Source organism: Tupaia chinensis, unplaced genomic scaffold (genome assembly GCF_000334495.1).
Source record: "Tupaia chinensis unplaced genomic scaffold, TupChi_1.0 Scaffold000095_1, whole genome shotgun sequence".
NCBI classification, from domain to species: Eukaryota; Metazoa; Chordata; class Mammalia; order Scandentia; family Tupaiidae; genus Tupaia; species Tupaia belangeri.
The window spans coordinates 884,213-899,546 of NW_006159557.1; the positions used below are offsets into that span (position 1 = coordinate 884,213).

A 15,334-nucleotide genomic window follows, 5' to 3' on the forward strand; every position below is an offset into this window, starting at 1 on the left:
ATAAATATATATATATATATATATATACACACACAGGATAAACTCAGTCTTATTTTCTCTTACCTTTTAGAAAATAATTGTGAGATTACTGTGGCCATGAAATATTTTGGCATGTTGTACCACTAATGATAAAGGCAAAAGCTACAGAAAAATTAAAGCTGAAGCAAGTCTTTTATTCATTCCTATACAAGAAAAAATAAAGTCTAACCTTATACTTTCTCAAACATAACTTGAATAAATAAATATTTTCCTTCATTGATAATATAAAGTTAGGTAGTATTTCAGATATCAGAACTCAATCTCTTGAGAAAGAAATTAAACTGAACATTATTTGTTGACTACTATATGCTAATATTCTTTTCTAGACTGTGTTACCACCCTTTAAGTTCTATGGGCAGTATTTTCCATAATCAGCAGGTATACTGTATTTTGCCTTTTATTTTGGTGACAAAATCTATCAAGTGCAATGCTGTGCTTTCCAGGATTATTAGAGGTTCTTAAGATGTCTTTTTAGAGAAAAAAAAAAAACAAACAGAATTTAAAACAAAGAATAAAATATACTCTGCAGTGTTTCACATTATTCCTGTACACAGCTGTCTCTCAGGTTGTTTATTCTCGATTCACAACTGAAGGGTTAGAAGTAGCTTAAGGCAATAGAAACAGAATTGGGGCCAACAAAAATTGTCTGAGCTTGCCATTTGTTTCTGAACACATTATTTTGTATTCCTTTGTTTTGATATACTTATTTATTAAAGGAAATTTGCAGGAGGCCACATTTACGAAAGCAGATAGTTCTGGCAGACATTGGTGTACTTTGATAATAGACAGATTGTAGTTGTTAACTCTTAGCTTTCATCACCTACAAGATTGTTAGTTTGTGTCATTATTGGTAGTGTTGGTGACCATTAGGAATTCATCATGGATTAGCTTTCTCCTCCATCTTTTCTTCTCTATCTTACTCTTCTTTATCGGTAAAGCTTGTGACTCAGTGTTAGGAAAGTATTTTTCTGTTTATCTATAAGCTGGTGATGCTTCAATTTAACCAAAAAACAAAAAAACAATAACCACAACAAAACCAAAACCTAGAAATTTTACGTCTAAATTTTATCAATTTAATGCTGTGACTTCAATTTAGCATAGGAGAAGCCATCTACATTTGAGCTGTGAGCAAACCCTTTCAGGGGCTAGGACAACTGAAGATTTCCTGCTCAGACTTCACCTTCCAGACACCAAGATGTAGAGTGGAGAAGCAAAGCACAGGCCCTTTGAGAAGCCATTTACATTTGAGTTGTGAGCAATTATTTTTGTGTAGCATGTTTGTATTCTCATTTTTTGCTTAAAATTTTTTGTTTTGTTTCTCTTTTTTATTATTATTTATCTTTCTTCCTTTTTTGTTTTCTTTTCCTTCTTTTTTTTTTTTTTTTTTTACTTTATCACTTTGCTGCTCAGTCTCCACACATTGAGTGTCTAGACAGGTCTAGGTGTACAGTAGCCAAACATCTGAACAGTACTAAAGTGAGAATAGTCCTCAATTCCCACTGATCTGCTGCACAAAGGGAGAAAAATAGAACTGCAGAGAGATTTCAGATCATCTCCTCCTGCACACCTCTGAATACTCAGATTTAACTTCAACAAATTAGGAAGAAACATATAATCCATCAGATGACCAGAAACCACTGCAGAGGCACATGAAATATGAGAAACCAAAAAAATCTTTTCTTCAAGGGAAAAGAACAACTTTTCATTATCCAAAGACAGTACAACAGAACTCATGGAGATGCCAGATAAAGAATTTAGAAAATTCACAGTGACAAAGCTAACATAAATGCAAGAGAAGAGAGCCAATAAACTCCAGAAGATGCAGGAGTAAAGAGACAATGAGTTCCAGGAGGTGAGGAAGTTCTTGCATGAGTTTAAAGAGAAAATACACACCATAAAAAAGAATCAAATGGAACTATTAGAGATAAAGGCTGTAATACAGGAAATCCAAACCTCCCTAGAAAGAATTAAAAGCAGATTAGATCATGTAGAAGACCAAATCTTAAATGTAGAAGACAGAATGTCCAGTCTAGAAAAATTCGCCAAAAAGACTGAGAAAATAACTCACTCAAAACGAGAATAATATACGAGAAGTATTAGATACCATTAAACATTCAAACATCTAGATAATCAGTATCCCAGAAGATGAAGAAACTAATAAAGGCATTGATAATCTATTCCATGAAATCCTGGAAAAAAATTTTCCAAACCTAGAGAGGCATTCAAATATCCAGACCCAAGAAATATAAAGGACCCCAAATAGAGTCAACTCAAGAAGATCTTCTCCAAGGCACATCATAGCCAGAATGACCAAAACCACAAAGACAAGATATTATAATTGCCAAGAGAGAAATGTCAACTTACTTACAAAGGATATTCCATCAGGCTAACAGTGAACTTCTCATTGGAAACAATGCGAGCAAATAAAGAATGGGAAAATATGATTGAAATATCAAGTGAAAACAATTCCAACCAATATTAGAATACCTGGCAAGGTTATCCTTCATATGGGAAGAAAAGACAAAAAGATTCTCAGATAAACAAAACCTAAAAGAATTTACCAATGCTAGACCAGCTCTCCAAGAAGTTCCGAAAGCAGTGCTATACCAGGAAAACTAAAGAAAGACATACATAAATAAGAGTCCAAAAAACAACTAAGAAAATGGCCAACTTAATGGTAGGGAAAAGTCCAGAGTTGAATATTAACTTCCAGAATTTAAATGGAAAGATAAGACCACAACAGAAGAGACATTAATTACATGAGACTGAACTGGTGAAATAGAATTTTATGACATTTGACTATAACAGTATTGATTTTCTTCTATGCTTGGTTTTCCAGATTTAAGGATTTTTATTTTCTCTTGAGTTGTTGATAGGTTCATCTACCTACTATTTGAACAGAATCCTGAACTTCTTCCTGACTTTAAGTCTTAAGCAAATTTCTCTTAACATTTTTTATTTTGATTTATTAAAGCTAAAACTATTTTTCTTGAAATTAAAAAATACATTTTAAAATACCTATTTAGTGACTGCAGTAAGGCTATATAGCCTCAGTGAGGTGCTACTTTACAGTATGTTCATTCTATTCACTGAGTTTTATGCCTAAAGTCAGATGTGTGGTCACAGGTATGTATATAACAGCTGAACTTATTATTGAAATTATTTAGGTTAATGAAGATATTTTGTGAATCAATAAAATGTGGGGGAAAAAAAGTATGGAAAACAACGGTAAATACCAGAAACAGTGTGGGAGGAGGGTGGAAATGGCAGAATGTGAGAAGTAGGGAATCAAGGGTGAAAAAAAAGCAACATATATAAGAAACAAGAAATGGAAAATTATTTGTTGATGATAGCATGTATGGTACTGTCCTTGATTAAGTCAATATGTCGTGTTTTCTGGATAGGAAACCTCATTTTGTGATGCTATACAATGAATGAATGTAAAATAAATAAATTTAAAATAAAAAAGAGGGAAAAATAAATTTAGCATATATTGGAAAGTCTGTGTTTTGAATAGAACAAAGTAACAGTATTCTGTGTTTGTTCAGTGCTTTATGCAACATACCCACATACACGATCTTATTTTCCTTAAGTACCCAGGACATTGACGCCATTGAGATCGTCTTTACTTGTTGAGTATGCCTCACATTACAAACATTTAGGCTTGACAAGTCACATATTTAGGGGTAATATGGAACTCTCATAGGAAGAGTCAGGAGATGTAGGCTCTTATTGCATCTTTATTACAAATTGTGTCACTTCGGGCTAGTGGAGTCACCTCTGTGAGCTATGCTTAGTCTGAAATTATGGCCTGAAGCTAGAAGTTTTCAGGAAAATTCTGTAATCTTGTGATTTTAGAGTGCTCTTTCCCCACCAAAAGGAAGAAAACCAGCCAAAGAGATTGTTTTGTTTATATTAATTATGCTCCAGGAGTTCTGTATAAGAGAACAACCTAAAATAGACAAAAATATGTGTAGATGGTCCTCAACGTATTGAGTTCAACATATTTTTTGGCTTTAAAATGTGAAAATGATACACATTCAATAGAAACCATATTTAGAGTATCTACACAAGGATTCTGTTTTCCACTTTCAGTATAGTCTTCATTAAGTTATGTGAGATAGTCACAACATGATGATAAAGTAGGCTTTATGTTAGGGACTAGCAGTAGCATAATGGCTATGTCGCTGGACTCCCACGTAGTCGATGGCGGTTTGCGTCCCGACCCGGTGGCTTAAAACTCACGCCGGGTGTGTGTGCATGCGTGCCCAAGATCTCGAGAGGAGAATGGAGGAGAAGGGATTGCGGTGTGGCCATCCCCCTTGGGGGGTGATTTTTCGCTTTCTGTCTCTCTGTCTCTCTCTGTCTGTCTGGCGAATGCATGCACCCTATAGCGAAAACCTCTCAAAAAAAAAGTAGGCTTTATGTTAGATGTTTTTGCCCACTTATAGGCTAATGCAAGTGTACTGAGCACTTTGAAAGTAGGCTAGACTAAGTTATGATGTTCAGTAGATTAGGTGTACTAAATGAATTTTTGGAATCAAATATTTTTAATTTATGATGATTTTATTGGGATGTAACCGTATCACAAGTGGATAAGCATCTGTAATGGACAAAGTTTTCTTTTTTTTTTTTTAAATCTTGTTTGTACGTTTTCACATTTATACTTCAGTTGTGTGCGCAAATAAGTATTGATTATGGGTTAAGTTGTGTTTTTGTAAAGATACTTCTACCACAATTTTCTCCTCTTTCCTGTACCTCAGATTTCCTTCTCCCCTTTCCATCTTGTTCTGGATTTCTATGTTTAAGTGGTGATATTTAATTAAGATTGAAATTAAGATTCATTAAGATTGAAATCTGGTATCCTAAGGACTAGATCTGGTCTCTAGATACATTGTGTTTGTTTTCATAATGTTTAAAATATTGAACACATTGATAATATTTATTTATGAGTCAGAAGATTTTGCATAACAACCAGGACTTTTTTTTTTAGGGCTCATTTATTTATTTATTTATTTGCTAGAGGGCCCATGTGCTCACCAAAAAGGCAGTGAGAAAGAAAAAGGGGAAAGCAAGGTCACTTCATAATCTCTTCTCCTCTCTCTCTCCTTCCTGTCAGGATTTTGGGGATTCATGCACAGGTACCCAAGCATGCTTCCCAACCACATGGTTGGTCATGTGGGATCTGACTGCCTTAAACACCAGGCCAGGGAGTTGGCCCACAATCCCAGATTTAAATAGTTCATGAAAAAATAGGTCATATGACAGAACTTGCGTTTGCTTTCTCAAGCTGTATCATGAAGGTGAATGAATAACTGCAGCTCCCTTTAGGTAGAGTGTGCCCATCTTATTCTTCAGGGTTCCCACTGTTTTCTATTACTTTCCTGTAACAATAGGCATTTTAATTCCTGACTTACAGTTTCAAACATTCCCCTGGAAGTTTGGGACATAGTATAACACAGTACAGTACTATTGGTTGATCTGAGCATGATGGCAGTGATTTTTATTCTTTGTAATTCATTATGCTTAAAAATACACTCAAACACTATATCAAGCCAGGGAACAAAGATAGAGCTTTGTTTCTTTAATCATAACATTAAACAATTTGATTTTAAAGTTAAAAAATTGATAACACGGTATTTGTTTTTACTGGGCACTTTTGGACTCATTTATAATAATTGTTAATTCCATTAAGTTCATTGACCTTAGATGAAATGCCAGTTATGTACTAGACTTTTAGCTTGGCACTGGTGATAATTTGTCATTGTAACTTTGCCAGTTACGACATTATAAGTTGGGTGGTTGTCATGTATTGTTTTTTTTTTTTTTTAATTTACTGTTTGGGCAATGATTTTTCTAAACCAATGTTAAGGTGAAATTCTGTTTTATAAATATGCAGAGAATATCATTATACATAAATTAAAAATGCCAGCAGTCTCATAGGTCAATAGCTTAATTATCTGCTCAGTACGTGTCTTTATTTCCATATTATGTGGTCTTGCATATCTCATTTGTTTCTCTCCCCTCTGGTGGTAGCCTTGCCCTATTGCACATCTGTTATGATGCGAAGAATATTATGAATCTTAAATGAATACCATAAATTTAAAAAGAATTTGATCCTGTTATATGACTTCTACATCAGGGTATTGTTTGCTTCTTCTGTCTCCTTTTTAGGAGTCTGACTGTGACTTTTAAAATTCCTTCTTAGGAATGATGTGAACTATCCCTACCCTCTTCTTACTGTACTGCTTACACGTCAACTCAGAGATGAATCTGGAGTGTCTAGGACCATGTTCTTTAGTCTTTATGGTTGTGGTTCACGAGCACAACTGTGAAACAGAGAACAACTCAGGAAGTTTGTTTAACTTGGTCTTCAGGGGATTAGATGGTGGCGCAGTGATAAAGCATGCCTCTACGTGAGCCTGACCTATGCAGGAAGGTTCCAGGACTGTGTCCAGAGGCCTCCCTGAGCATGCTCGGCACCTGTGTGTCCATTATCCAGAGCCCACTGAAACTTGGGGTGGATTGTGGTGTGAAGAGCCTATTGGGGTGCTGTTTCTTTCTCACTAATGGAGAAATAAGTAAATATAAAAGTTTGCCAGAGGGCATATACACTTGCCAGAGAGAGACAGAAAGACACAAAGAGAAGGAAGTGAGAAAGCACCCCTCTATGGAGAATGTCATGCCCTCATTCCCTTCTCCTCAATCTCTCTCTCTCTCTCTCTTTTTTTTTTTAAGTGAGATTTTGAGCACATGTGCACATGCATCTGGCATATTTTTGAAGCTTCTGAGTCCAGAACTCACATTACAAAGTCAATCACATGGGGTCCAGCTTCCTAACCTTACCAGACTATGAGCTCGCCCTAAAAAAGTTTCAAATAGTCTTTTCTAGTGCCTTCCCTCAATCTCCACAGCCAATCCAGTAGCTGTGGGTTAGGGTCCAGGGATCTGTATCTTAATGCTCTGGAGATTTCTCATATAAGATCTTGGTTTAAAAAGGGTATTGATATTTGGATGATTGCTTGTTTCCCAAAGTTTTATGTTTTGAAATTTGATGTTGGGAAGGAGTGAGGCTTGATGGGGTTGGGTAGTGGTGTTGTTGGTGGTGATTGGATCATGGTGATTACATCATGGAGGATGCTATCTATTCATCATGAATAGATTAATAATGTCTCCTGAGTCCCAGTTCTAGCTCTCATGAGAAAATGTTAGTTCTCACAAAAGCTGTTGTTATAAAATAGAGAGCTGTCATAAGATCTCTATCTCTTTCTCCCTCTCTGTATAATTCCTCCCGTCCTCTGTAGCCCTAGGATTTTGAACTTCAGAGCCACCGGAGTTGTGAGTTTGTAAATACATCTCTCTTTCCTTTATAAAATCACTCAGGCCCAGGTATTTATGTTAAGAATGAAAAAAAAAAGGAATATGACAGTATTAAAAAACAGAATAAGAGAGTATTACAAGTGCAATTACTATAGACAGAAAGAGTAGATACTCTGTTAACTAGAAATTTAAGAATTAGAGAAATTCTGAGAATTTCTAATCTTTGAGTAGTGATGATGTGAACTTTTTTCTGTCTCCTTCCGATCAGGTTTAGAGTCTTACCCTTAGCCAGCCCATAGCTGCTCTGAGTTTATAATGTACATTATGGAAGTTTGCTGTGTTTGTGTTCACATGCCTGGAAAACAAACAGGCAAGAAATCAGTGAAATATCAATGCACAATGAACTGTAGATAGGCACTATTGCTTTTATGCCATTAATCAAAAACAAGTTTTTCCCTAGATTTGTTATGGAGTCACCTGGAAAACACACTTAACATGTGAACAGCATTGTCTGATGGCTATAGCACAGACACTGGATTCTGAACATGCAAGTACATTTAATAGGTCACATGTTGCATAGATTACCATAGCCACTACACACACTCGGTCCTTAGTATTCAGCAACGACAAAACTTAATCACTTCCATTCCTTGGCCGAACAAGTCCATTGACCTAACACCAATTACTTGTGTGTTTTACCTAACATCTTGCAGAGTTCTTTTCAGGAGAGGATGTTGAGTCAGCTACACCTTGGTGACTCCATTTCTTGGGAACTCTTTCTTGCATTTAACCACCTCACACATCTTACTCTGCAATGATACTTAACTGGTTTGTGGTCTGGTTTGTTGAGTATTTCAAAGAACTTGAATTTTTGGAATATGAAGACAAGTCCATGGGTAACTGGAAACTGACCGTCTTTATCTTGTCTCTATAGAAAGCAAAATAAGGGGAAAAATATTTATATACACCATTTATTGTGTTTTTTTTTTAACCAAATTCTACCTAAAATGTTAAAAATCATTTTAAATGTATCACAGTACTTTAAAAAATTTGTGTTGTTCAACAATAATGTAAGAATACATATTTGAATTGACCTTGTAGCTAATCCCAGTGAATAGTTGCTGACAAAACAAAAATTTGAAGCTATCAATGGAGGGTTGGAATGTTTGAGGATTGATTATTAGCTTCATGCTTTAAGTTCAAGAATACTATGTCAGGGACCAGCGGTTGGTGTAATGGCTATGTCGCTGGACTCCCATGTAGTCAACCAAGGTTCGAGTCCTGGACCCGGTGGCTTATCACACTGGGCACATGTGCATGTGTGCCTAAGATCCTGAGAGAATGGAGGAGGAGGGATTGCAGTGTGCCATTTCCCCTGGAGGGTTATTTCTCACTTTCTGTCTTTCTGTCTCTCTCTGTCTTTCTGGTGAGTGCACACTCCCTATAGTAAAAACCTCTCCAAAAAATAAAAAAAGAATACTGTGAATACTGTGTCGTCTTAGGCAGAGTCTCTCCTATTAAATCTCTTCAGATGAAGAGGCACAACTTTGAGACAATTATCTTATAATCCAATTCAATCTGCTCCTCTTGATTTAAAATTAACTGAATATCATTATACCAGAGCAATCAAGGGCTGAGTGGGGTAAGAGCAACAGTACTGTGTTCGCTGAGAGATTACATCATTTCTTTTTGCTCACACAAAGAGAAGTGTTATGTGAAGTGTTAAAGGAATTTTGACATACATCAGAACTAACTACCCTTAGAGAGATGTCTAGAAAACAATGTTTGTAATGATGACCTCTTCTCCAGTTTTGTTCTCTTTCTTGTTATTTAAGATCACTGAGTGACATTCGGTGGTCTGTATCTCAGACAACACATCTGCAACGTCTCCCAGAAGGAGGAAGCCAAGTGCTTCCATACATTGGAATCAATGAAATAATAATAACCATGGCTGCTTTGTCAGCACTCACTCAACTATCTCACTCATTCTTCATGAGGTAAATGCTATTATGATTCCCTTTTTAAAGAAGGGTAAACTATGGCATGGGGAAGACTAATCACTTTCTCCAAGGCCATCTTGTTCATAAATGATGAAGTTGAGATTTTAGCTGTCTGATTCCAGAGGCTGCCTTCTTAATCGTGTTGATTCAGAAAAAGAAAGAATACACTTATTGTAATGTGTCTGGTTTCTTTTACTAGGAAACTGAATAAAATAACATATCTACTTTTGACTCTCTACATGGACCCTTAATCTTGCCAACAGCTTGAGATTATTATTTTTTTTCCTCGAACATAGATGGACAAGATTGGATTTCACTATCAGTCAAAGAAAAAGTAAAATTCTATCTCTAGTTTCTGAAAATCTTTGGTTCTTAGAAATATTGACATTGACATTATTCTGTAAAATACTTTCTTGGTATAGTAATGGAAAAGTTCACAAGCAAATTAGATATGATGTTTGATATGGTTCAAAAGCCAGTTCAAATAAATTGGCTCTTGATAAATCTTTGTCTAATTCTTTGAAAGCTATTAGGAACTAAGTGAATTTCCCAAACAACCAGAGGAATATGTAATGATATGCTATTACTCGTTGATTTCTGAGAATATAAAAGGCAAAATTAAAAAAAAAAAAGACTGCTATAAAAAATGTTCAATTTCTACTCAACAATTCTCTGTTATCCAGTATGTTTAATGCCAGTTTAACTGCTGGTTATGAGCCAATACTGACTTTTGCCTTTGAATACAAACCTGTAATTGGCTGAATTTTAAAAATTAAACTACCTTCTAGATAAGAAATAAACTGTGTTCTAAGTAATTTGTTCATTGGTAGCTTGGTTGTTGGGAAACATTTTGTACCAGAAAAATAATATATTATAAACATTGACTAGGTTCCCAAACTATTATTTATAAAAAGCTGATATGCAAAAACTAACAGTACTATGATTTTCAGTGTTGTAGGTCTGTGGGAATGCTGTGGTTTTAAGTACAAGAAATGAAACGATATAATACATACACTGTATGATTTCAAAATATGTAGATATATCCATCAAAAATTGTCCCGGCCCGGGGGATAGTCGAACAGGTTTCCTGAGTGAGAGCCGGGACGAGTAGTGCAATGTTACAACATGGATACGACACAGAGTCAGAGTCGTCTGTTTATTGTGGGCAGCACGGAGACGACACAGTGCCACAGCTCTTCAGGGTCATCCAGGTCATCTGGAGATGACGGTGTTACAACTCTTCAGGGTCTTCAGGGTCGTCTGGAGATTGTGGGTCAGGGGTCGTGGTTATATACATGCTGGTGGGCAGTGATTGGTTGAATGAACGATTGTAAAACGTGGGTTATTATTGGTTGCTTCTGTGGACCAGTCATGAGGTGCCAGATTATGCAAATCTGAGGGATTCTAAGCTTACCGATTTGCTATGGGAAGTGGCCAATCAGAGTATGGTTCTGAAGGGGGGGTTTTTGGAAGGGGAGCCAATCATGGCCTTTGGCATTGTGTAATTGTTTGCTTTCTGAGAAACTGGCGATGTTTGCTGGTGCACAGCCTCCCACAAAAAATCTAAATAGCAATTATTCAGGTTATGAGATCATGGAGGATTTTTCTTTTTATACTTTTGCATTGATATTGCATTTATATTTTGTAATTTGTAAAAATTAGTTTTACAACGAACATTTAGTGCTTTTGTAAAACTGGCAATTCCTTATTTTACAAAAACATTAAATGAATCTATATATGCATCTAGGGGGCCTTGAAATGGCTAAAGAAAAATGGAATTAAAGTATGAGTTTATTTTGGTGCAAAATGTTTTGAAATTTCATATACAGGTTTTGTTGCCTGTGCATTTTCCACAAACTTTTTGAAGCCCTTGTGTGTGTACACACTTTTTAAGGCAAAAGACACACCTCTGGTTTTTTTTCCTTCTTTAAAAACACATAGAGATTGTAAACCAATTTCGTATCTCACATACTATCTTTTGACAGATCCTATTGGCTTCACCTTTGAAACACTCAGAAACCACATCTCCTGTTGCCACTTTTGGCCCTGAAACAACTTCCTAGATTATTTCATAGCTTTAAATCTGTTCTCCTTGGTTTTTTTTTTTTTTTTTTTTTTTTTTTTTTTTTTTTTTTTTTTTTTGGTATTGTTCTTCAGAAGTTTCAAATGATCTTTTTTACTACTTTTTAAAAAGGGAGATTTTTGTTATAGAGTGTATTGTGCTCACTAGAGAGACAGAGAGAGACAGAGAGAAAGAAGCGAGAGATCACCTTCCAGGGGGATGGCCTTGCTGCAATCCCTTCTCCTCCAGTCTCCTCTCAGGATTTTGGGCACGCACACACGTGCTTGACATGAATTTTTTTTTTTTTTTTGGAGAGGTTTTCGCTATAGGGTGCGTGTGCTCGCCAGACAGACAGAGACATAGAGACAGAAAGCGAGAAATCACCCCCCAGGGGGGATGGTCACACCGCAATCCCTTCTCCTCCATTCTCCTCTCGGGATCTTGGGCACGCACGCACACGTGCCCGGCGTGAGATTTAAGCCACCGGGTCCGAGACGCAAACCGCGGTCGACTACGTGGGAGTCCAGCGACATAGCCATTACGCTAACTGCTGGTTCCCGCTTGACATGAATTTTAAACTGCAGGGTCCAGGACTCAAACCACAGTTGACTACATGGGAATCCAATGACGTAACAATTATGGCATCTGCTGGTCCCCCAAGTTATCTTTTAAAAAAAAAAAATGGAAACAGCATGTTACCTATCCCAATTGACTTAGTTCTTTGGAGGGTGTGGAATATCACTCTTTGTTCTTGGCCTTCAAATCCTGCTGCTCTCGGCTGCTTGCTCCACTGCAGCCACTAGGGCCTCCTCTCTTTGACTTGAACACACCAGTCCTGTTTCCCCCTGGGGCTTTTGCATTTGCTGTTCAAAACATCTGTGGAGTTTCTTTCAGATGTCCTCAAGACTCTCTCCCTCCTTTCTCAGGTGGCGAGGCTTTCTTCGGCCATAGAGTCAAACATTCCAACAAGGCTTGCTCCTTTAACCTTCTTTCTCCTTATTGCCTAATTTTTCTCTTTAGTACTTAACACCAGATAACATAATATACTCTTTATGTATTATTTTTGTGTTTATTGGTTATCATTACAAAGAAATAAGCTCCACAGGAGCAGAAATTTTGACAATTTTGTTTCCTGACATACCTGCAGAGCCTAGAATCCTGCCCAGCATGCAGTATGCATTAGAATGTATTCATTGAATGAAAAATCCATATAATAAAAGGCTCAAAACATAGGTTTCTTTATTAGTAACATTTGATTTCTTTTATATATAAAACTATCTCAAGCAGGCCCCGCTGAGGTGGCTTAGCAATAGCACACTGCTCTGCAATGTCGGAAGCCACACGGAGGACTAGAGTTCGTTTCCCAGGAGGCCTATAAATGTCAGGTGTGCATGTATGTCCTGTGATCCTGGCTGTCCAGGAAGACTGCGGGAGGACTGCAGCATGTGACCCTGCTGAGAATGTTGAGGAGAAAAAGTGCTTTCCTCTCCCTTTCTCTCTCTCTCTGCCTCATGATAGAAAGAAACAAAGAAAACCCATTTGAATCAAGTAAGACAAAACCCTTGAGATGAATGTATTGATATTTGTAACATTAGTTTCTGAAGAGTTCTGTATTTTGAACATTTTCAAAGATTTTTTTTTTAACTAGCTTTGGAATAGTTACAGGATAAAGCACATACTCCTGAGGTCTTTCCTGCTGGGTCCTGCTCACTTCTCCATCGTCCTTCACTGAACAACTTTTGGTTTCTCCCAATCTTCATGTATTTTTTTGTCATACTTAAGACGACCTTCCCATTTCTCTTTGCCCAGTGACATCCAGCTGTCCTCGGTGACTCAGATTACTCTCTCTACGGCTATGATAGGACTTTGTGATTTTCATCTTGCCTTTTGAAATTCAGATAAAACTGGCTCCACTTTTGTTTCCTACATCCTGTGGAAGGTCCAGTGTGCTCATTCAATATTGATGAGAATTCTTGCAGGCCTATTACTTATGGTTACCCCTGGATTCGATTTCTTGCCATTGCCGAATTAGATGATTCATTTATTCTCTCATAGCCACATTTTTCCATTTTGTCATCTCTGGGATAAGGTAATCATGAAACTCAGTCCTTTTTAAAAAATTTTTTAACAGGTTTTCCTCCGCTTGACACACAAGACAAAAGGATAGAGACTTTGCTAAAGAATTAGGGCCTAACTGAGAATTGGGAAGTAGGAATGCAGAGTGACAGGGAGAGGAAGCCACACACCAGCCCAGGAGTGCAGATACATTAGTTAGTCAACCTTGTTTGGAAAGGGGCCTTGACCCTACCAGTACAGAAGACTGGCCAAGATCCTCAGCCAGCTGCTTTCTCAAACCTGCCCCCTCATTCTTGTAATGAGATTGACACCCTAAAATCCAATTCATGTATTTTAGAGAGCAGGTTAATTTTCTCTTTGTCTCTTGGCTTTTTTGAGTTATGCTTAAAGGATTTTTTTTTTAATCTCTCCCAAAGCTTGTTAAGGCACCCGCCTCCACAGAGACAGCTATCTCTTTCTCAGGATTCTGTGTTCAGCTCTTGAATAACTGTGTCTTCTCTCTCGGATGGACTTCATTGTAGTGGTCAGATTGCTTGAGTATTTGTCATTAAATGAAGTTTTGAATATAATGACTTACTTTACTGAGTTTTGTATCGTGAAAGCCTTGCTCAAAGTGTGGTCATTAGTATTGATGAATCAATGAAGGCTAAATATTCCACTTTGTAGAGCTATCTATTAGAGGGTGCCATTGGACTCCAGCTAAATTTGTTTCTATTGATTCCCAAAATGGGTATATGTGAGATGGAAATTATTTTGTCCTAATATGTTATTTAGGGTTTTTTCCTCCTCTACTAGATAATACTTGCTTTTCTATGGGAATATCTCAGTAACCATTTCAGCATGTGCCTGGAAGTTAACTCCAGACATATTGTACGTTACCTGTAACCAGAAACGTGTTCAGGAGAAATTCTTTGGCTGGAGCTATTGCTGACAAAAGACTCTCCTGTAAACATCTTGCCTTCGTTATCTTGCTTCTTAGTTGAAGGGCATGCTAGTGATTTAACTGTCCCTTGAGCAGTGAGAATTCTGCAATGTGGATGTAGTTTCTCAGCTTTCCAGGGATCATTCACAGCAAGTGAATGACCAGATGAAGAAACGGAATAGCGTCTAACAATCATGACATTGTCTGTACAGGAGAAAATAAAAAAAAATCAAGTTAAAAAAATTCTGCTCTTACTAACACCGACAAATGGAAAATTGTGTTGCTAATACTTCATTTAAACTAACTAAACAAACTAGTATCCTTTAATTAATTTTTGGCATGAAAGATACCCATTCACTGATTTGTTTTTCAAGTATGAATTGAGTGCCAACCATGTGCCAGATACTTTTAAAATGGAGGTGCGATAGTGATCCACATGAAATTCTTGCTTGTCCAGAGCTTATCTTATGTGGAAGACAGACAGACAATAAGTGTTACAGATCAGCTAGTGATGGATTGCAGTAAGAAAGTTAGATGGGGACAAGGAGACAGAGCAATATGAGGTACAAAGTCTGGGGGCTATTTAAATGGTATGGTCATGGAAGACCTTCCTGAGAACACAACATTCAAACAAAGACCCCAAAATACATACACAGCATAACAAGACCTCAACACTGGAAGAACATGAGTCTTCTAGAAATGCCAAATCTTGATGTCCTCCTTACTTCCAATGCTAGGATAATGGGCTCATCCATTATCCCTGATCACCTGAATGACCACAGTGATTTAACTGGCCACCGCTAGACAACCTGTGGTTGTGTGTCTTAGCTGTAGTTGGAAAAGTCAGGAGGAAGCCTGTTGAATGAGACATGAAAGCAGAGGAGGCCCATGAAAAGAAGCAAAGATGACTGAATA

General features: G+C 37.1%; 1 protein-coding gene across 1 annotated transcript in view; it reads right to left on the bottom strand.

Annotated features, from left to right (window-relative positions):
- The window catches only part of CCDC195 (coiled-coil domain containing 195), a 26,534-nt gene that overhangs the window by 4,186 nt on the left and 7,014 nt on the right, over nt 1-15,334 (bottom strand). The window contains exon 2 of the mRNA XM_027769883.1: nt 14,377-14,623. Coding sequence (XP_027625684.1) covers nt 14,377-14,623 — 247 coding nt within the window. The remainder of the gene's footprint in view (nt 1-14,376; nt 14,624-15,334) is intronic.